General features: G+C 41.7%; 1 protein-coding gene across 1 annotated transcript in view; it reads left to right on the forward strand.

Annotated features, from left to right (window-relative positions):
- The window catches only part of ESR2 (estrogen receptor 2), a 1,043,222-nt gene that overhangs the window by 307,107 nt on the left and 711,711 nt on the right, over positions 1-24,404 (forward strand). The window contains exon 4 of the mRNA XM_069207353.1: positions 10,745-10,861. Within this exon, the coding sequence (XP_069063454.1) occupies positions 10,745-10,861 (117 nt within the window). The remainder of the gene's footprint in view (positions 1-10,744; positions 10,862-24,404) is intronic.

Raw genomic sequence — 24,404 nt, forward strand, 5'->3', positions numbered from 1 at the left:
ACTTCACAGGGGTAAAATGTATTATTCCCACTCCAGTCTATGCAGCAGTAGGGAAAGTATTGGACATCAGAGGAGTTAGGTTCACTATTCTCACTCCAAACAGCACAACAGCAGGGAAAGTGTTGGACTTTGCAGTGGTTAGATTTACTATTCCTTCTCTAAACAAATCAAAATGAGGAAAGGTGCTGGACTTCAGAGGGATATGATTTACTGTTTTCACTGCAGTCTGCACAACAGTAGAGAAAGCGTTGTTCTTCGGAGGAGTAAGATTTGCTAGTCCCATTCCAGTCTGTGAAACAGCCGGGAAAGCATTGTGCAATAGTAGGGAATGCGCTGGACCCTGGAGGGGTAAGATTTACTATTTCTACACCAGTCTGATCAACAGGAGGTAAACTACTTCATTTCATGTTTGAATAATCCTATTCATTTAGAAACAATGTAAAACTCTTAATAGAAACACTACAGTATTACTTAACACAACATGCATATAAAAAAAACAACTAACCAATTTGCAAAATTCAAAAACAATGTAATAATTACTTTTCAAATAAAAGATAATGGCTTTTTATTTATTATGTAATTAACTTGCCATCCTATACCCTACAAACCTAGGAATCCACACTTAAAATAGTACTAAAATAAATAAGTATAATACAATTTACATGATTCGTTAACAATTTCACAATTAATTAACAGTTAATTACTTAATTCCTGCCCTATGACCATACAAACTCAGTAGCCCATACCTAAAATATAACTAAATGGTCAATGCAATCAATAAATGAAATATTTAACTACACATTAATAATTGTTATCATTTCACTATTACTTAATTACCGTCCTACCCTATGCCACTACAAACCTAGTAACTCATAACTAAAATGAACTCAAACAAATCAGCATTACATAATGTACATAATTAATAATCAATTCAATAATTAATACTAAATCAATAGTTATGTTTTACTTAACTTTGCGCCCTATATCTCTACAAACCCAGAAACCCGCACCTAAAACATAAACTAAAATATGTAATTATTTTACAACGTACTTAAATAATAATCAATTAAAAAATTAATAATACCTTTAAAGTTAATTGTTAAATTGTTATCACCTTCTTATCTTCCAACCCTATACACCGATAAACGTAGCAACCCCTAAAATAAAAATAAATGAATCAGTATTACTTAATGTAAATAATTAATATCAATCACATACTTACCTAAAAACTATGAATTGATTAACAATTATTTATTACTTAAAGAGCTTACCGAACAATCCCCCTAGAAACCCAACAACATGCGAAAACACTACGTCATTATAAGCAATTAAGTTAAAAATTCTAAATCACTTAAAATTACAGACCATATTTAAAAAAATAACAATTTTACAAACAATATTAATACATGAAATTGATGTATGAACTAATACACATTACAATAATTTTTAAAACAACATTATTTGCAACTAATTGAAAACCATATCAACGATGACAATAGGACATTACTTGAAAAAATTGATATTCTTGACAATGATACTTCTGCATTACGATATTTTGGTATCAGAAATATTTTTTTCCAGATATTTCTGTCTTGCAGTATTTACAACTCGATATTTAGTCCACATCCATTTTCATTGCAAGCATATGGCTAACAAGTTTATGTAGATGCATGTTTTAATTTTTTCACTCTCTTTTGTTTTGTGGTATGTGATTGCAATAAAAATGGAACTATCGCACATGCTTGCCAAGGCAAACCCCATTGGCTTTTGCACTTTCTAGTTATGCAAATACTGCCTTTCCAAGAATCTGGGATTTGGCATGACGCCTCAAACACAGGGATAGAATGGTAGCTGACAAAATTGGTTCATTCTCAAATACACTAATTTGTAAACCCTCCTGCTCACGTGCTCAAGACTATTTATTTCATCTTTCCAGTCTCACAATATATTTCTTAGTTACACTGGGGCTACGAGAAGGAGCTCGCTGTAATAGATGTACATGATTTATTTTATTAGATGTATCTTTCCCACAAAACAGGATAATGCATTAAGCTCATCTTTTCTCCAAAATTGTCAAATCTGGCTGGCTGCGTCTCCCTCCCTACACTCCTGGTATTTAGTCTAGAACTGTGTTGAGTCCTTTGCCAATACAAAAATCTATTCACATTTCTATAACTGGAATTTATAAACATGAGCCATGTATAATGCCTTTGCCTATGAACAATGCATATGCATTAGGTCAGTTGTCATAGCTCATTTTGCACTCTAGTTTTTACTTTTCAAACTAGAGAGAACTTAGCTTTGCAGGGATCCCATACTTTGACAACTAGTTGCAATCTCTCTTCTGAATGTTATTATTTTGTGCATTTTCAAGGCCTATGGGAACTCAATCCACCTCATTTCTACAAGCCTCAGTGCTTAATCATTATTCTCCAAAAGCTGGGAAATACAACATTCCTTCATCATGAAAGTACATTCAATTTATCAGATATAAGTCTCCCTATTTCTAGAATGATACCTGCTATTTTTCTCTTCGATTATGCATTACATAAAAGCTGAAAGGAAGCAAATGAATGCATTCAGTTTTTCGTATTTGCAGAATAGTCAATCAGAAACTTTGGGTGCTCAATCAATAAAAGTGTAATCTAATATATTGTTTCCCTCAGTTAATAATATATGAGCAAAATACTTGAAAGAATCGTTTATTTATCTCCCCTGTAGTCATTAATTTGCAGTCATTACAAAACATAAAAGTGGCTGGTTTCGAAAATAAATGTTGCCATGCACAAAGGAAAACTCCATCATGGACAGCTTCCATCTTGTGATTGGCTACCATGTGCTTTCACAGGTAAATATTTAATCAGTGGTGTGCAATCGCAACTGAGGTCACAAACAATTGATACATACTTTTGCGACCCGGAAAGGGGAGAACACCCCTTTCAATTCCTGTCCTCCTTCCAGTTTGAAATCAGTTGTAAAGCACATTTTGCAAGTCAGGAAATACCTTCCCATTCACAGTGTTTACTTTGTACATTGCAAATTGTACTTTTGTGGTCAATATTCCTGTGATTATCCAAATGGCAGTTTTTGCGGTGGCAAAAACACTTTGGAGCTTATTTTTGGCAAAGTGGCGCAGTTCAGCAAGAACTTTTTGTAAAAAGTTTTACTCAGAAAGAACCTATAATGTTTTTGTGCGGTAGTTGACTGAGAGATCCTCTGAGTAAGTCTATGTTGTCTTAAGTGTACTTAGTTAATGGACTGTTTCTGTGCAAAGATGGACTTGGAGAGGTAAAGAGGCATATTTATACTCCGTTTGCGCCGGAATTGCGTCGTTTTTTTTAATGCAATTTCGACGCAAAACTATCTCCATAGTTATACTTTCGCGTTAGACGCGTCTAGCGCCAAAGTCCATGGAGTTAGCGTCATTTTTTAGCGTGGACACCTACTTTGGGTTAATGATATGCAAGGTAGGCGTTCACGTCTAAAAATCGACTCCGAGGCATGTGCGTCGGATTTATACTCCCGGGCAAAAATCACGCCCGGAAGTGGGCGGGTCAAAAAAAAATGACGTACGGCCGATTTTGCGCCGTTTTTTAGTGCCTGCAAAAGGCAGGCGTTAAGGGACCTGTGGGCTCTGAAGGAGCCCAGAGGTGCCCTCCCATGCCCCCAGGAACCCCCCCTATCACCCTTGCCCACCCCAGGAGGACACCCAAGGCTGGAGGGACCCATCCCAGGGACATTAAGGTAAGTTCAGGTAAGTATTTTTTTTATTTTTTTTTGTGGCATAGGGGGGCCTGATTTGTGCCCCCCTACATGCCACTATGCCCAATGACCATGCCCAGGGGACAGAAGTCCCCTGGGCATGGCCATTGGGCAAGGGGGCATGACTCCTGTCTTTGCTAAGACAGGAGTCATTTCTATGGGGGTTGGGAGTGAAAAATAAATGGCGCAAATCGGGTTGAGGCGCAAAAATTGCCTCAACCTGACTTGCCCCATTTCTTGACGCCCAAGCTCCATTTTCCCCTACGCCGGCGCTGCCTGGTGTACGTCGTTTTTTTTAACGCACAACAGACGGCGCCGGCGGCTAACGCCGGCTAACGTCATTCAATAAATACGGCGCCCGCATGGCGCTTCAGAATGGCGTTAGCCGGCGCTAATTTTTTTTACGCAAAACTGCGTTAGCGCAGTTTTGCGTCAAAAAGTATAAATATGGGCCAAAATGTATAATTCTAAAATATGACCTGCAAATACTCAATAGATTTATGTTTTAATTGATGTTTACCTTGGTGTGCAAAGTTCTGTTTTATATATGCTTCATCAGTATTAGTTTAATCTTTGTATCAATCTTGCTTTATAGGAATATTGTTTTAAAAAGAAAAGAATAAATCGAAGCTTTAAATGCAGGGGTCTGTCATCTTATCTGAAAGCCGATCTGTCTTATTGTACCCAAAGTTATTAAATGATTTTAGATTTAGAGCTGTGCCATGTTTGATCCATGTTTTGGTGTCCTTGCCAGAGGAGGACACACCAGCTCTGCCCTACAGTGTTTGAAAATTGATCGAGTGTTACATTTTATTGCCCAGCTAGGGCTAGTAAAATCATTTTCTCTCTTGATCTATGCTCTCAGTACATTCTGGAACAAATCATCACTGATCAAACTGAATATGTTTTAACAATGTTAATTCTTGGCATGCAGTACCTCGTTTTTAGATACATGTCCATTGGAGTTGAGGAATACGCAATGTTGTCAAATTGTGATGTACTTGTTTTGAGTTTTAGATTTTTCAAATTAGTTGATGTTGTTTAATTTGACAGTGAAACTACTGCATAAGCATTGTCAGCACATATTAACCTTTTTGATATTAAATATACAATTTGTTTACTTTGTCAGTCTTTTATGAGGTGCTCATGCATTTATGGTTTATGAATGAACATAACACTTTATTTTAATGAAACATAGGATAGCTGGGTGTTAGGGATGTGTCTGGAGCAATGTTAGTATTTTTTTCAGGCAATGGGATGATGTAGTTTTGTTTTGGGAGAATAGGACCTTGCAAGCAACAAGCAGAAACTAAGTAATACCCACTAGTGAGTCAAAGCAGGTGAGCTTTAACAGTGCAGAAGGAAGTATATCATTGTGATAAGATGCTGCTTTAAGGAATTGTGGGAAGCTGTACATGTTGAGAGCCATGGGGAAATGTTTCAATGATGGATGCTGGGAGAGTGATGTTAGAGGTTTGATAGCCATTGTTAATTGTGCAATGGTGCAATTGTGTTTGTTCAATTGACAGAGAAATCATTAAGCTTGTTGGATTTTTTAATAGATTAGGAATTGGCAGTGGAGCGGTTTTTTACAGTGTCTAAAATGAACAATGGTTTGCCTCATTTGAATTGTCAAGAATAAAGAAGTCATATCTGGTTTTGCAGACAGGTAGTTATTGTGCAGGTTGAGTATTTTTGAGCTGAAGGGTTTTCAGTAAATTGTGTGCCAAATGCATATAGGAGAGGGGCATCTTTCCAGCCTGGTTGTGGTATTTTTACATTTAGTAGTAAAACATTTCTTATGGAAAGTTCCAAATGTAGAAGTTGATATCACTCACAGGAGATGCTTTAGAAAACAAACCATGAGTTTTCCTTCATTGATCTCTGGGGGTGTTAGGCAGTCTGATTTCTTCAGCATTTTTAAAGGATGATAGATTTTACTTTCAGGTGAGTTGAGTGGTTTAGTCCTAAAACCAATATCAGTTGAGTGAGTATGCCTCACCTGTCTAGGAAGATCTGCTGGAGGTATGGTTGAGGAGCGTGGGTGGACATAGCCCTGGATGGAACACCTGACAAAGAAAGAACAAGTTCTGGAAAAATCAAATGCCAATGCAGTGTGAAACAAGATATATGGATAACAAAATATCAGAAGTACACATTCACTTCCAGCATTTCGCATGATTCTTTTGATCCTACATATGATTTTTTAGTGTTTTTTTTCTTGTGGGTGTCTATTTCAAGAAAAAAACATCTCTCCAGGTCTGTGCAACTGGAAACGTGCTACTATATCATTTTCTGTTGCTTAATGTATTAGTCATTATTCATGTACTCTGAGTGTTGAATTTGCAAAGAAAATGAATTAATGTCAAGAAAAATAATACATGTATTTTAAGGTGCGCCCACTTGAGTGGCTGCCAATGTTCCACGAAGTGTACTGATTAATAGTTTATTATATGAAATGTTGAGCTTATGTTTGATTAATGTAATAATATGTCATATTAAGGGTTATGCAAAGTATTAGCTTTATTAAACATAGGCTGTAACTTGGCGAGGTCTTGGCCCTAGTTGCACGGCCTCATGTCTAGCTGCATTATTAATCAGCTTAGAAAATGTCTGCTTAGAGAATTAAATTGTGACTTTCCACTGTTCTGACCAAGTGCTCGTAGCTGAAAGTCTTTCTCATGAGAACTGCTTGCTAAAAGATGATGTACTAGCTAGGATACAATGTTTAATGTAATATTTGTAAAACTGACCTTCCCAGCAGAAGCCAATGGATGCACTGACTGGAGTATAAGCTGCAACAATATTTGTACCTGACAAGCCAAGCGAGGGGAACAGGAGACCAGGAGCCAATCAAAGACACGTGAACCATATGCTAGTAAAAGTGTAGATTTAGGGTTTTATTTTCATTGAAGTAAATGCAAAAATGTGATTCTTTGACCAATATGGTCTTGGAAGTAGTTTTAGGAAATCTAACTCAGCCGGACTGCACTGAGAGGAGACCACCATTTTTGCCCAATTTTTCCCAAGAAGAGACATGCTTAACTTTATTGCTTAAAGAGACTTTGCTTTTTCCAAACTTTTAATGCTGAATCCTGATCCCTTGCTCACCAAACTGATGTCCTATTGACGAAGACTGTCATAGCTTGCTGAACTGTATTGAGGACAGGTACAAAGACTATGGTGGTCATTATGAACATGGCGAACTGGACTGCCACGCTGGCGGTCATTACCACCAACGGCATAGAGGTCCAGACCGCCATATTCTGAACACAGTAGTGAGCCAGTTCACTACCACCCACGGCCAGATCAGATTAGACCACCTTGTCAACTGTGGGCACATTTGACCCGGCGGTGGAGGCCTGACTGGCGGTGGGATTTTGATTCCATTTCCACCATGGATTTCCTGGCGAGATACCCCGCCAGGTAATTCCTTGTGGAAAGCATACGGTGACAGGAATAATCATTCCTGTCACCTGTATGTGACACGCCAGGCCCCCCCTTGCCACTACACCTAACCAACCCCACCAACCCCTATACGCCTGGATGCTGATACGCCACCAATGCCACCTCTCCATACACCGCCACACCTATAACGGCTTCATTATAGGCATGGCGGTGTATGGTCTGACGTGGCGGTGAGGGTGGAGCAGCATACACCCCCGCCACCGACTGCCAGAATGGCGCATGGTGGCCCTCACCTCCATCAGTGGCGGTGAGGCTCCATGTGGCATAATTTGGCGGGATGCCGGCTGCCACCACTGGAGGTCTTCCATCAACTGCCCGCACGGTTGACGGTGGGGCCTCCCGCCAAGTTCATAATGAGGCCATATGCTACTGATTGTTATGTCTATTTGATTTTGGTTCTAGGTACCAACTGCTACTTTTGATAGAGCCACAGTTAGATGTTTTTCCAAATTTATGTTGACTAAAATCGTTTTGCATGAAGTCAAACATGCTATTCTAATCTGATGTTAGTTATGGTTCTCACTGATTATGCTTGCTACATGTAATAACAGTTGATATTTTTTCTTTGCTGAATTCTAGATGTGTGCTATTTCATTTGCGCAGTTATTCTTGCTATTCATTTGTACCGTAACCTTAGAATGTATAGTGGCTCAAGCTTTGATTAGATTACAATTATTTCACCACCTTGGTCAGCCAGTGTTGTTTCTGTATGTCTATCATTTGATTCTGAGATTAAGTTACGAGACTTTAGCATTGTTAATATAGGGAAATAAACGTTTTAACTTTTATATAAGGGCATGATTATTCATGGCCACAAGGTCATTGCGTGTGGGAATTACTGACTCCTATTGATTATTGATGGTATTGATTGGTATGGTTATTGATTTGTATTGGTACGAGGTTCCTGGTGGGAAAATCTTGAAGCGCAGTCAAAAGGTCCATCGGCCTATTTGCGTCTCTTTGTAAGTTTACGTATTAAGGTCTGATGCGCTAACAGAGATGGTAGCGGAGGTTGATGGTTTTTCTCCTTAAGAGCCCATCATAAAAGCCCGGTACATGGTTTGTCTCCTTAGGAGCTCATCATAGAGGCCCGGTACATGGTTTGTCTCCTATTCATTTGTACCGTAACCTTAGAATGTGTAGTGGCTCAGGCTTTGATTAGATTGTGATTCTTTTGCCGCTTTGGTCAGCCAGTGTTGATTCTGTAGGTTTATCATTTGATTCTGAGATTAAGTTACAAGACTTTAGCATTGTTAATATAGGGAAATAAACATTGTAACTTTTAATCAAAGGCGTGGTTATTCATGCCACAAGGTCATGGTGTGTGGGAATTACTGACTCCTATTGATTATTTATGGTATTGATTGTTATGGTTATTGAATTGTATTGGTGCGGGGTTCATGGTGGGAAATATTTGAAGCACCGTCAAAAGGTCCATCAGCCTATTCGCATCTCCTTGTAAGTTTACTTATTAAGGTCTGACGTGCTAACACTGTGCAAGCATCATTCCCCTGATTACTATTGAAAAAGTCAGAAAAAAACATTGAGCAGGTATCTGGTGTGCCGTTTGTATGCACAGACTTTCCTTACTTACAATTTTCAAGTGCATGACTGCCCAAGTATATTTGAAATAATAGGCATAATTTTCACAAACATGCAGATTTCATATGTAAAACAATATAGCATTATCACAAGACCTAATTATATCGAGCATCAAATAGAGGGCTGGTACAGTTTCTTGATTTATTGTTCAAATAGGGTTCTTCCTGACTGACAAAACAAAGATAGCATTCCTGTCAATGTCTTTGTCCCAAGAGTTGATTGTGTTATACCTGTCTAAGATCCTTCCCTCGCCCCTTTTATTACATCTGGGGTCTTCCACTGCGGTAAACATAATCAACAGTCTCATAGTTCTTCACCAAATGCATGCAACAAGCTGCATTGTCCTCTATACTAGTCTGTGCAGATAGCAGGTGCTGGGGGTAGACCAGGATTCTGTCTTGGGTGTTTTGAAAGGCAGGTCTATATACTTCAGTTGAAAAGAGGGGTTGCCCCTCTCCAGAGCATTACCTTTCAATCAGACGCCACAGAATGAGGAGCCCTCAGGGCCAAGGAACTGCACATGCAGATAGCTCCTTCTTTGCTTGTTCATCAATTCAGCGTAGCTAGGAACTTTATAAGAAGGCTGTTTTATACTTTCACCTCCTGCGAATGGCGCCCAGCCAATTACTGAGGTGGGATGGAGGTGCTGACCAATGGACTTTGTGCTCTCCCCAAACAGCACTCCTTCTTCACAGCGTCTTGAATGTTGATTGTTTTCTAATAGCAGAACTCGGAAACACGAAAAGGAACTATTAACTGTATTTACCGTTCATGCCAATTCAATACTATTGGCTCAAATACAGAATACTAATACTGCCAATTTCAAAACCCCTCAGAGTAAATCACGATGGCATGGTTATTTACAGTTGGCTTATTTCTTTCAGAATATTTTTTTTAATTTTGTCACCCCTTAATAAAAAACATTGTATGAGCTATGCAGTTATGTTGATAAACACATAAGGTCAAATGTATGGCCAGCTTCTGGGCGGTGCAACCGGGCCCATCGCACCTGACGCCAAGCTGAGGGGAGCTGTATTCTGAAATATCTTATAGTTTTAAAACACCCGCTGCAGAGTTCTTTTGTGTCCAGCAATTAATAATATACACCTGAAGATAACTCTGATGAATTGCACCTGCTAGATAGGTCCCAGCATTGTCTAAGAGCAGTTCTGAGTCATCTCAAAGTAGTGTAGAGTGTTAGTGTGCTTGCTGAAATGCACATGGCACATGTAAACCATAGAATTGTATTTTATGTAGCTGGCTTAGTGGGTTATTGCTTTTGCCACATGAATACTTTTGATACGTGCAGTTCTGAAGTTACAAACCTTCTGCTATAACACAGTGAGCTATGAACTGGCTTCAAAGCAACGCATGAAAATTGTACAACATACGTTTAGAACCTAATGTTTTAACCAGTCTTTTGTTATCCTAAGGATGCTAAAAAGTATTGGTCTGAGTTCAAATTCTGAGTTTGTACTTCTTCTGTTCAAGCAGTCTAAAATTATACTGTCTACCAATATAAATGACATGACTCCTACACCTTGTAGTCCTCACTGCCTTACGTAACATTTCATATACATTGATTTACACGCTTGTACAAGCTATTGGCTCTGTGTAATGTGTGTTTCATGTAAAGTGCTCGGACACACTACTTTGTTTTGAGTAATGCCAGAAAAGAAATGAAATACATGTGAGAGAGGGCTATGGAGAGATGAGGGGCACCCTTGGAGAGTGGCAGTGAGGAAATTTATGGTGAAGCAGGTCTATGGGGGAGCAAACAAAGACTGTTGCACTGGGCTCCACCCAGCCAAAGCCATCTCTGTTCAAATCTCCTGAAAGAAAAAAAACACAGAAAACTATAAACCACTGTTTTATGAGTCATTAAATGCTTTCTTTGTACGTTCTCTTCCAGGGCATAACGATTACATCTGTCCGGCCACCAATCAGTGTACAATTGACAAGAACAGACGCAAAAGCTGCCAAGCCTGTCGACTACGTAAATGCTTTGAAGTAGGCATGATGAAATGTGGTGAGTTTTGAGCATGACAGACAGCAGGGTAACTTTCCTTCAAAAAAGTAGCACTGTCTATATTCCATTTCGCTGAACTGATACCCCATAATTTTATAATTTTCGAGTACTTTGAACAAACCACACTGTCAAAAAAGGCATGTCAGTGCTGGCATAAAACTATATAGAAAAAAACTTTGTGCTGCTAACAAAACGTTTTTAAAAGTTCAGATAGTTCTGCCTTGTATGTTTTTATATTGTTTGATGAGGCCAAGTAAATCTTAAAAGTGACCCCGTAAAACAGGCAATGCCCTCTGGTACCTCAGGTATCAATTAAATTCATAGACTAGTCTCAATAATTACCGCTACAAATGTTGCAACAAAGTTATGGTCTCATTACGAGTTTGGGGGTCCCAACGTGGGACTGCCAAACTCCTGGCCCTATTATAATGTTCCCACCGGTCTGATCAGCAGCAGCATTGTAACAGAGCGTTCCCGCTGGTCAGACTATTGGGAACAGTGCTACCACATAGCTAAAGGAGCCGAGTGCTATCTCGTAGCATAGAGGTGGCCGACCAGCACCCTCAGAATGCACCCTGTCTGCAAAGGGTGCTGGGCAGGGAGCACCCTTTGCAGACAGGGTGGTGAAATTGCCACGGAAAGGCTGGTGGTGAGGGGAGTTGGAATCAGCCAGTCAGCAGTGAGTTTAGCACCACCCTGGCTGAGTACAACTCAGACCGCCGTCACTACGTTGGGACCATTATTCACGGCGGGGACAGCGCTCCCCTTGCAGGTCAGCCCACCGGGGTTGTAATTGGGCAGTTAGACCTGAAGTGCAGCGGTCTGACCGTTATTGCGAGTGTGGCGGTCCTCAGACCATCACACTCGAAATGAGGCCTTTAGACTTTCTCAAATTTGTATTGAGTATTTTCCAAATTCAGTAAGATGTTTGAAGGAGGAAACCTTGAAAAATCTGCATCTTGAATTTAGAATTTGATCTACTTTTTAAGGTTTCAGAAATACATATCTATCTTGGCTCACCTGTGGTTTTTGCACTTACTTTTCCCACCAATTTCAAGCATATCGAAACAGCAGAAATAACAAATACTGATCATGGCTTACAACAAGCATTAGAAAAGCCAATGCATACAAACAGTTGTGTGGGTAGTTGCATGGGTAAACATATTAAAGCTAGAAATTTTGCTTTTACAACTCCATCATCATTTGAAGAACATAGAAGTGCATTTACAAATTGAGTAAATATGTGCATTAATAAATGTTTTGGAGCAAAACAGTAAGTGATAAATCATCTTGTGCTGTGTAAATGAGTCATATACATTACACACTAGTGCTGTGTGTGGTTTTCAGTTGTTATACTTACTACAATTGTGATTTGAAGTATTCCCTTAAAAGTATGAAAATGTAAGTCTGGATTTTGTATGGTATTGGTGTATGTAAGGATTTTCACCACACAAATAGCATGGTCAGGGCCGTTTATAAAGTTAATCGTTATAAAAAATACAACTTGAAATTCATTTGCAGGAGTCTGAACTACCAAAAGCCATAGGTAGCTGGATTTCACAAAGCATACTTGTCCATGTAGTTATTAGAGCTATAAACGAGCAGTGTTACAACCTTCAATAAAAACCAGAACACATCGCACCTCAATAAAATATATGAAAACAAAAAAAGAGCACTCAGATCTGTAACCTGCCGCTAATTATATGCCAATAAACAATTAAATCATTATAGAATTAAACATAATTAGCAAACAAAATCATGTGCCAGGCTTTGAAAGACCAAATCGTAACAGTGCAAGCATACATGTATACAAATTACATGAAAAGGATTGTAAATAAAGGCATAACCGTGCACTGCCACTGAATGAACCAAAACCATAAAAGATCATCTTTTATTAAAATTCATTAACAAAATAAAAGAGCTAAAAATCCATGCACCTTGACTATCAGGATTTGTCAAAATATTGAAATGTACACAGAGTGCAGCGAGGTAAAGGCAAGGGGTGTGCGAAATTCACATAATTTGCTTTTGCACAGTTGTATGTAATGCTGGAAAATTATGCAAAGTTACTGGATGTACTAAAAGGCCCACTGGGGAAAATGTCCCCTAGTGGCAGTGTAGTTTAATGCTTACATGTGCACGTGAAAGTTAACTCTCTTCAGCAATTGCTCTTGTTTGCCTACCAGGATATGTTTTAGCTTACATGGGCAAAGTGAAAGTAAGCTCTCTTCAGCAATTGTTATTGTTTACCTATTAGTATATGTGGGTTAAATGACTATTACATATACCTGGTTCTGTTATTTAGAAATTGGCACAGCTTTGATCTGCATGAGGGTTTGTAGGTGTTCCATTGTCATTGATTCTGTTTAGGAATGTATTAGCATTGCTTCAGAATGGAAATGTGGATAGGGATTCTCTACATAGAAATGGTAGTGGTTAAATTGCTATTACATATACGTGGTACTGTTATTTAGTACATTTTGAAGGAACATGGCCATTGAATATATTTGGAAATGTTTTAGAATTGTTCAAACTATGGATAGTGATTTTCTACATCGGGGCAATTGGTGTTAAATGTATTTGACATATACCTACCACTGTTTTTGTATTATTACTGTAAGAAAATGGTAATAGCTACTTTACTCAAGAGGGATTATGGCTTTAAACAGCTGTTGAACACATTTACCCATATATTTTAATGGTCCTGTTAGAAAAAAATGGAAATAGATAATATTTAAAGGAGGAGATAATGGGGGTTAAATGGTTGCTACATACCATGGGCATGATATTTTACTGTCCCTCTTGGGATAATGGCCATAATGAATTCCACATGGGAGATGATATTTGTTAAATGGTGCATGTACCTGTAGTGTAGTGATGTGTGTTACAAAAAGGGGCAAAATATATTTTTTAATGGGGATATTGGGAGTGAATTAGATGGCACATACACCCGGTACTGTTATTAGTAAATTCTGCAGGTAAGTGTTTATAGCTGGGTTCTTCATGTGGGATTAAGGCTGTTACATGGCCATTGATTATATTTGGAAATGTATTAGGATTGTTCTAGGTAGTAAATAGAGAAAGGGATTTTGTACACAGGGATGATGGACATTAAATGGCTTTGACATATACCTACCACTGTATTCTCATGATTACTGTAAGGCAACAGTAAGAGCTACTTTACTCACAGGGGATTGTGGGCTTTAAACAGCTGTTGAACACATTTCCATATTATAATAGTCCTGTTAGGAAAATGGAAATGGATCATGTTTGAAGATGGGATTGTGGGGGTGGGTAGGGTTAAATGGCTGGTACATACCCTTGGCACGGTATGTTGCACAGCCCTCTTGGAATAATGATCATAGCATTGGGGTGATGGGTGCTAAATGGTTGTTGTATACACCTGCCACTGTAGTATAGTGGCACATGTTGAAGAAATGGGCATAAGTAATTTTTAAGTGGGGATATTGGGGGTTAAATGACTGCTACATATACCCAATACTGTTATTCAGTAAACATTGAAGGTAAGTGGGCATAACTGTGCTCTGCATGGTGGGTATGGGTACTACATGACCATTGAATATATTTGGAAATGTATACACATTCTTAAAAGTAGGAAATAGGGATAGGGATTTTCTACATCAGGGTTTATGGAATTTAAATGGTTTTTACCTATATTGGCCTTTGTGTTTTCATGATAACTAAAATAAATAGTAACTGCTACTTACTCACAGGGCATTATGGGCTTTAGAGAGCTGTTAAACACATTTTACTCTATATTGAAATGGTCCTGTTACAAAATGGAAATATATAATGGTTAAATGGGGCATAATGGAGGGTAAATGGCTGCTACATTCCCTTAGCATGGTACCCTTCTTGAGATATTGGCTATACTGATTTCTACATGGAAAATAATGGATGTTAAATGGGTGTTGCATACACCTGCAATTGTATTATAGTGCTGTGTGTTGAGGAAATGGACATACTTTTTTTAAATGGGAATAATGTGGGTTAAATGGCTGATACATATACCTGAGTCTCTTATTTAGTAACGTTTAAAGGTAAATTGGCATAGCTGTATTCTGTATGGGAGATTATGGGTGTTACATGGCCATTGAATATATTTGGAAAACTATTAGGATTGTTCAATGTAGGAAATGGGGATAGGTATTTTCTATATCAGGGATGAAGGATATTAAATGGCTTTGACATATACCTACAACCGTATTTTCACGATTACTATATTTTACTCACAGGGGATTGTAGGCTTTAAACAGCTGTTGAACGCCTTTTCCCCTATATTATAATGGTCCTCTTAGGAAAACGGAAATAGATAATGTTTTAATACAGGATTATGGGGGTCATATGGCTGCTACATAGCCTGGGAACAGTATTTTAAGTAGCCCTATTGAGATAATGGTCATAATGAATTCTACATTGGAGATGATTGGTGTTAATTGACTGTTGCATACACCACCCATTGTAGTCTAGTGACGTGTGTTAAAGAAAGGGGCACAAATATTTTTTTAAATGGAGATGATGAGGGTTAAATGGCTGCTGCATATACCAGGTACTCTTAGTTAGTAAATGTTGAATGTGAGTGCACATAGCTGTGTTCTGCATAGGGTGTTATGGTTGTTACATGGCCATTGAATATATTTGGAAATGTATTAGGATTGTTCAAGGTAGGAAATGGGGATAGAGATTTTCTACATCAGCCATGATAGGCGTTGAAATACAACAGTATTTTTCAGATTACTGTAAGGACATGATAACAGCACCTTTAGTCATGGGGGATTATGGGCTTTAAACTGTTGTTAACACATTTTCCCCTATATTACAATAGTCCTGTTTGGAAAATGGAAATATATCATGTTTAAATTGCAGATTATGGGGAGTAAAGGGCTGCTACATACACTGGGCATTGTATTTTACGTAACCCTGTTGGGATAATGGCAATAATGGTTTCGGCATGGAGGATGATAGGTGCTAAATGGCTGTTGCGTACACCTGCCATTGTAGTGTAGTGACGTGTGTTGAAGAAATGGGTATAAATATATTTTTAAATGGGGATGATGGGGGTTAAATGACTGGTACATATACCCGGTACTGTTATTTAGTAAATCCTGAAGGTAAATTGGCATAGCTGTGTTCTGCATGGAGGATTATGGGGGTTACATTGCCATTGACCACATATGGGAATGTATGGGGAGGGTAAAGGGCTTTTATCTATCCTGGACACAGTATTTTACATTGTTCTCTTGGGGTAATAGCCATAATGATTCCTACAGAGAGGATAACGAACGGTAAATAGTTGCAACATGTAACTATCACTGTAGAGCCGTGATGTATGTCGAGGAAATGGGCATACATTTTTCTTACCTGGGGATAATGGGGGTTAAATGGCTGGCACACGCCGCTGGTGCTGTTATTTAGTAAATGCTGAAGGTCAATAGGCATTGCTGTGTTCTGCATGGGGAACTATGGAGGTTACATGTCCATTGAATATATTTGGGAATGTGTTAGGATTAAACCAGGTAGGAAATAGGGATAGAGGTTTATTACATAAGGAATGACGGGTGTTAAATGGCTTTTACATATAATTGCCACTGTATTTTCATGAATACTGTAAGGAAATGGTAATAGCTATTTTACTCACAGGGTATTATAAGCTTTAGACAACTCTTGAATACAGTTTCCCCTATATTTTAATGGTCCTGTTAGGAAAAAACGGAATAGATAATGTTTACAATGGGGATTTATATCTTTACTCATATTCTCTGTTGCAATAGACTGTGCATACCGTCAAGATTTTTGCCCATGCATCAATTTTAAAAGCAGCCAGAAATTAGGTTTATTTATAGTGGAGACTGCTTTGTTCCCACCATGATTAAACCCCTCCAACGGCCCTGTGGAGTAAGGGCTTTTGGGGGCAGACCACCTGCCCACCTAATTTAACATTTAGTATGGTTACCATGGAGGCACCTTGTTTGTTATCAGTATCAGCCCGACATATCGCTCTACCAACTAAGAACGGCCATGTGCGACCACCCACAGAATCAAAAAACAATTATCAATCTTCAATTTGTCAATTCCTTCCCTATACCGGCTGGTGAGGTTTCCTGTGTTGAGTCAATTAAGCCAATCCTCTCCTGATGGTGTTCTTCCATCAGTTTCTTTATGTTTCAGCTTTGCAACCATGCTCCCCTGGGAACCCAAAGACTTTGCTTTCCTGGAATCTCCTCAGTGGGTCATGGGATAACACCACTGGATTGCCAGTTGGCATTATTTATGGTTGGAAATATGATAGTATCTGATCTTCTTCGAACCTTTGACTTTTGTTCTTGATTAATGAAAACATAACTGGTGAATAATTTCACTTTGGTTCATTTTGCGCTAGTCCAAGAATTTCACCTCTATTGGCGAATGCCCACCGCTGTCCCTCTTAATCATGGCCCCAGCTGAAAAACAACCAAATAGAACCGGAGTGCAATTCTATTATTCGAGTAGAAATATTCAGGTGACCTGCCTACTTTGATCGCTCTAATTGTTTCAAAGTAAACACTTCAGACCCCCGGGATACTCAGAAAAAAAAAATCAAGGGAGAGCAAAGGGGCAAGGGTTAGCATAGGTGGCAGCTCATCTCGCAGTGGAGCACCAGCTCAATTCCAAAATCCAAATACAAGCTTTTTAACTGCAGCAACTTTAATATAAGCTATTTTTAATATAGGCTATTGGAGCTGGAATTACGGCTTCTGCTCGCACCAGACTTGCCCTCCAATGGATCTTCTTTAAAGGGCTTACAGTGCACTCATATTAAATACAGGGCCACAAAATAGTTCTGTAATGTTTATTAGGTTTTTTACAACAGAGGCAGTTATTTCAACATGTACAGACTTAGCTGGATAAATATAGGGTAAGCAATGATTTCCTAACCACTTCAGTACAGCAAGAACTGTGTGGATAATGGATGCAACCATGTGAGGATGAAGTGGTGAGGGGTGGCTGAATGGAGGGGGCAGACTGTATTGCCTATGGCAAGTCGCAGAAATGAAAGGGGATTTGAGATGCATAACTGGATTCAAAGGGGCTAGAACAAGAGGAGTGTGTATAACTAGTCTGGTGCACAAGTGGGGGGATAATGCATATTTGACTGTAGGAGTATAAGTCCGGCAAGGGGCTTGCCAACTGATACATTCGCTATGTTTCACTGTTGAGAAGGGGGGAGGCAGTGGAGTCATGGGGGGCGTTTCCGCAGCTATGCCCTGGAGCAGAAACAGCATTGCATCTCATGCGGGTGCGATTAGGCATCTACATATTCATTGCGCTTCTTCCCAGTGTAGGACAGCACATTCTGCAGCACTCCACCTGATGACCATTGCCTCCCACTGGGGGAAAGTGAGAGAGTGAGGGGAGTGCTAGTTTGTAGTGATTAGGGTATGACTAATAAGAGTGCAAGATCAGCAAATCGGGTTCTGAACTTTTAGGTTTTTTTGTCGGCTTAGATGTGGAGGGCTGTGAATCTCCATGTGTTGAGGTTTGAGAGTTTTGAGAGATAGCTAGGGTAGAGTGTACATCTCACCAAAAGGCTGCTCTGGTGGGACAGGTCCATAGCATATGTTGGAGGTCAGCTATGGGGCATTGACATCTTGGGCATGTAAGTATGGCCTGTGGATGATGGTATACTGTATGTTTTTGAAGCAGGCATTTTGGGAGACTAAGGGGGTCATTCCGACACGGAAGCACCGCCAACAGGCTGGCGGTGCTTCCTGGGCCATTCTGACGCCGCGGTCAGAAAAGGGCAACCAGCGGTTTCCCGCCGGTTTACCCCTGGCCCAGGGAATCCTCCATGGCTGCGCTGCTTGCAGCACCGCCATGGGGATTCCGACACCCTTCGCGCCATCCTGTTCCTGGCGGTTTTTACCACCAGGAACAGGATGGCGGGAACGGGTGTCGTGGGGCCCCTGGGCAGTGCAGGGGCCCCCTAACAGGGCCCCATAAAGATTTTCAGTGTCTGCATGGCAGACACTGAAAATCGCGATGGGTAACACTGCACCCGTCGCACCCCTTCAACTCCGCCGGCTCCATTCTGAGCCGGCTTCATTGTTGACGGGGGTTTCCCGCTGGGCCGGCGGACGGCCTTCTGGTGGTCGCCCGCCGGCCCCGCGGGAAAGCCAGAATGGCCGCCGCGGTCCTTTGACTGCGGTCATTTGGCGGTACCCGCATGGCGGGCGGGGTCAGAATGACCCCCTCTGTGTGGGACTCCAATTCTGTGGGCAATTGAGAATTTTGTAGGGGATGGTGGATATCCTCCTCCCACATTTGGTGGAGGGATGTTAAGGGGTATCCAGTGTGATCTCTGATTGCTGTGTGTATCCATGTAATGAGGTTGCAACCCTCTCGCATATTGTGTAGGATGTGGATCACTTGGTGTGTCAGTGGTTCCTCTTGAGTTACGCCCCAGAGAGTCTGGAGTGTTGCTAATAGGTGTCTATGTGTTAGGAATTGGCCAGGGGGAGCAGCATATTCCTGTTGGAGCTGTTCAAAGGATAGAAGTACTGTGTTATGAAAGAGGCCCCTCACTGTAAATGGGGATCGTGTATGCCACTCCGTGAGTTGAGAGGCTGTAAAGGGCCTTAGAGGGCCAGGGAGGTGTCCGAGGGGAGGTATCAGGGCATAGGGGGTGACAAGGCACATCAGCTGTAATATCCTTGTGATGCATTTGCTGGCCACCCACACTTGGAGGGACCAGGATTTATGGTGACGGGTCAGGGATGCAGGGATTTCATAGACATTCCTGCCCACCAACCATCAGGAAAACCATTGGAGCTGAGCTGCCAGATAGTAATATTCGAAGCATGGAGCACCCTGTCCCCTTTGCCCCACCGGTAGCTGGAGTTTACGCACAGGCTACATGCCTTTGCCCCGTCCCAAAATACCTCTCTGAGTAAGTGGTCTAATTCTTCGAAAAAAACACTGATTGGGGACCACTGGAACGTTGGTGAAGTGACAGAGGAGGAGAGGCAGGATGATGCATTTTAGAGGTGCTATCTTGCCAGTGAGGGCTAGTGGAAGTTTGTACCAGAATGCCAGCTGTGCTTTGATCGCATTAAGTGGGTGGCGCAGATTCCCCTCAAATAAATCCTCCTGATAATGATTAGAGGTGGATTCCTAGGTACCGGACCACCATTGTGGTCCATGTCAGGGGGATCCCACCCATGGATATGGGTTGGGGGGCCATGTCACAAGAGAGAGGGAAAGGGCATGATTTTTTACAATTAACGCACAGGCCCGAGGCAGCAGCAAATTTGTGAAAAGTAAGTCTGATGGGAAAAGTGTTGAGCATGGCATTGTGGACATATAGGAGAAGGTTGTCTGTATACAGTGACACAGCATTGATAGTATCGTCCAGGCGGATGCCCCAGGTTTGGCCCTCTTAATGGAGACGATGAGCCAGAGGTTCCATGGCTATGGTGAATAGGATATGGAACAGTCCTATCAGGTTCTGAGCTTTATGCGGATTGCCAGCAAGATTAAGCGACCCAAGCAGGCCATGGAGGTAGGGGAATTGTATTACAGATTAGTGTAAGCGAGGAACCTAGGGCTGATGCGTATTGTTGTAAGAATTTCAAAAAGGTAGTCCGAGGATAGGGAATCAAAGGCCTTCTCCAAATCTAGTATTAGTAAGAGGGCTCGTGGATATCTCAGGGAGCCCTGGTCTATTATGTGGAAGAGGCGTCTGATGTTGTTTGGGGTGCTCCTTCCCAGGATAGATCCAATCTGGTTGGAGTGGATCAGAGCGATAGGACTTGTAGGTAGCATTTGGCCAGGGTTTTACTTAAAATTTTGTAGTGAGCTCCAATGGGTCTGTATGATGATAGTAGGGTGAGGTTGCTATCTGGTTTAAGTATGGAGACAAGGTCTGACTCTCTCAGGGAGGGTGGGAGCATGCCAATAGTGAGAGCCTCGCTGTAAATATCCACTAGACGTAGGAAAAGGAGGGTCGAGAAATGGTAGTAGTATTTGACTTGGAGGCCAACAAACCCTGTTTTTTTATTATGAGCTCGTCATAAATGACCTGCTATACTTCTTCTGGGGTGATTGGTCCGTTCATCTTGTCTCACTCGAGCACAGTTATAGTGGGCAGGTGTAGGGAATGCAAGAAGTGTTGGGCCTCCTCAAGAGTAGAGAGGGTCAGTGCCTTGTATAATTCTGCATAGTAGGAGCTAAAAGCATGCAGTATTGTAGATTGGGACTGCACTAGCTGACCCACAGCAGTCTGAATTTCTGTGCTTGCGGGGGTCTGTGTGTCCTGGCAGCCAGCCAACCAAGGTGGTGGCCATGTTTGTCACCAGTGGCATCTATACAGGCAGTATAGGAAGCGAAACCGAAACACTGGAACCGTTCAATGGTCTCTGTCTGGCATCTTTTGGTTTCTGTAAGGGCCTGCAGTGCCACCTCATTGGCGAGGGGACAGTTGTCTAGAAAAGTGACCAGTTTGTCAGCTGCTTTGAGTGCTCTGATGCCCCATTGTGCAGCTGGCTGGAGGCTTAAGAGTTTCTTGGGTCATCAGTTGAGGCAATAATTGTTAGGGTACTTTGTCGGGTGCAGGCTGGTGAGGCTGCGCCGATGTAGGTAATGTCGTGCTATGGTGCCTCCAGCCAAGAAATTGTTGGTGATACTTAGTCTGTTGATTAGGTTGCATTTAATGTGGCCAGGTGTGCTGATTTTACCACCTTGAGCCGAAGCCAATTGCGCCTGCAAGGCAGTGGCGAGGGAAAGTCTCTTCCTCCCTGTCTGTTGGCCCCAGTGGGAATGGAAGAAGCCGGCATAAGTCCTTCCCAAGGCAGAGGCAATAGATCTTGTCTTCTGGCTCACAGCAGGTGCAGCCGATGGAGTTGGGTCAGATCCATTTGTCCCTTGAGGGCTGGCAGCATGCTGACCATGGTCCAAGTAGGTGCCTTGTGCTGCTGGGAATTGGTGGGTTGTGGGGCTCTCAGGTACTCCCCAAGGATAAAGGCTGGGTTGCCGCCATCTCTCACAGCCCCCAGTGGCCCCAAATCCCAATTGGGGAGTAGTGATGGTGGCAGGACCAGGCGGGTTGCCCAGTGAGGTGCATGACCAGAGCAAGTGCTGGGTGAGACCCCTGGGCCCACTGCAGCAGTTCCTGGTGGCCAACAAGTGGAGCCGGTCCCCCATCATGAGGAGGCCAGCCAAGCACTTCACAGATGATGGTTGTTCCCAGGGTGGAGGCAGCAGGTGATGAGGGATGAGAGGGCGACCACAGACCCCAACAGACTGCTCCGTTACATGCAAAGCAAGGATAGGCTGCATGTTGGTCTCCTGGGATCTCCACTGTGGTGTTGAGCCGCCATCTTGTGGGGCCGGCTGTGGTGTCCTTCCCAGTGCGATCAGCCTATCTCTCGCCCTGGGAAAGGGGCCCCCAGAACCATTGACAGCAGCAGAAGTTGGGCCCCCCACTCTGGGCCAGCACGGGGTGGGAAGATGGATGGGGATCCCCCGCAGGCCACCCCTTGAGGCGCGCAGTTGGACCAGAGGATTTGAAGGTCTCAGGGGGCCTCTTTAGCATGGTACACCACCCCGTGCAGTTCTGACTATCAGTCTGTCCTCTGCAGCCAGTGGACTCCCTCCGGCCATGGGTGAAGGCAAGAGCGGGCACCCACCCCGGGCCAGCACACACAAGTGTCACTGCAGGCAGAGGCAGCCCGCACCGGCGGAAGAAAAGTCCAGGACCGGAGGGCCCCCGTGATCTGCCTCTGCAGTGTCTCGGTTGCGGGATTACTCTGCAGGCTTTGGTGTGTGGATCCCTGACGCTTTTAAGGATTATGGCAGGTTGCAGGGTTGGCAATGGGGAAGCTCGGCTAAAGAGCGTCCACCATTTGCCAGTGTTCTGTATTGGTATTTGTCATCGCTACCTCCCCATGTGTTGGAAGTGCTTCATTTTCATGCCTGCTGCCTTCCTTGGATGTGATAGGCGTTTCTCAGGCTCCCTCTCTGGAATGAAACCGTAATTCCCCATTACTTGTGCTCACCGTAAGAGGCACAAAAACTACTATTAAAAGTTGATAGGGCAGGCATCCAAGTGTTTCAACACCATCACAGGGCTGTGTGATCGGCCAGAGATTATCTAGAGTCACCAGAGCAGCCTTGTGAGCCCATATTGCTCTTGGTCTATTAAATACATGCATCCCAGGAGGTCAGCATTTATCAGCATGTATTAGCTCTAGAATTACCACAGTTATCCAAGTAACAGAGCGATCAAAGGAGCAGTCAGCATTTCATAAATAACAGTACCAGGCATATACACCAGCCATTTAATCCCTATCATACCCCTTTAAAAAAATGTTTATGCCCATTTTCTCAATGCCCCACACTACACTACAGTGGTAGTTGTATGCAACAGCCGTTTAACACCCATTACCCCCATTTAAGAATCATTATGGGCATTATCTCATGAGGGCTATGTAAAAACCACGCCCAGGATATGTATAGCCATTTACCCCCATTGATCCCCCTTTAAACATGATCTATTTCCACTTTTCTAACAGGACTATTATGACATAGGGAAAAATGTGTTCAACAGCTGTTTAAAGCCTATACTTTCCTGTGAGTAAAGTAGCTATTACTATTTCTTTACAGTAATCATGTGGTGCAAGTGGTAGTTATATGCCAAAGCCAATTCAAGGCCCATCGTCCCTGACATAGAAAATCCCTATCCCTATTCCCCACTTGGAACAATTCTAATACATTTCCAAATGTATTAAATGGATATGTAACATCCATAATCCCTCATGCAGAACACAGCTATGCCCTCTTACCTTGAACATTTACTAAACACCAGCAATGGGTGTACGCACCAGCCATTTAACCCCCATCATCCCCATTGAAAAAATATTTATGACCATTTCTTCAACATTCACTATGCAACAGTGGCAGGTGTGTGCAACAGCCATTTAACACCCATCATCCTCCATGTAGAATTCATTATGGCCAATATCATGCCCGTTCAGTAATCATAAAAATACAGTGGTAGCTATCTGTCAAAGCCATTTAGCGCCCATCATCCTCAATGTAGAAAATCCCTATTCCCTACCTTGAACAACCCTAATACATTTCCAAATAAATTAAATGGTCATGTAATACCCATAATCCTCTATGCAGGGCAGAACTATGCTCATTTATCTTCATAATTTACTAAATAACTGTACCAGCCGTTTAACCCACATCATCCCCATTTTAAAAATAATTATGCCTATTTCCTCAACACACGTCACTACACAACAGGAGCAGGTATATGCAACAGCCATTTAATACCCATCACCCCCCCAATATAGAATTCATTATGGCCATTACCCCAGGAGGGCTACATTAAATACCATGCTCAGGATTCGTAGCAGTCATTTACCAATCATAATCCCCTCTTTAAAGCATGATATATTTCCATTTTCCTAACAGGACCATTATAATATAGGGCAAAATGTGTTCAACAGCAGTTTAACACTCATAAGCCCCTTTGAGTAGA

This window comes from Pleurodeles waltl, chromosome 9 (genome assembly GCF_031143425.1).
Source record: "Pleurodeles waltl isolate 20211129_DDA chromosome 9, aPleWal1.hap1.20221129, whole genome shotgun sequence".
Taxonomy (NCBI): domain Eukaryota; kingdom Metazoa; phylum Chordata; class Amphibia; order Caudata; family Salamandridae; genus Pleurodeles; species Pleurodeles waltl.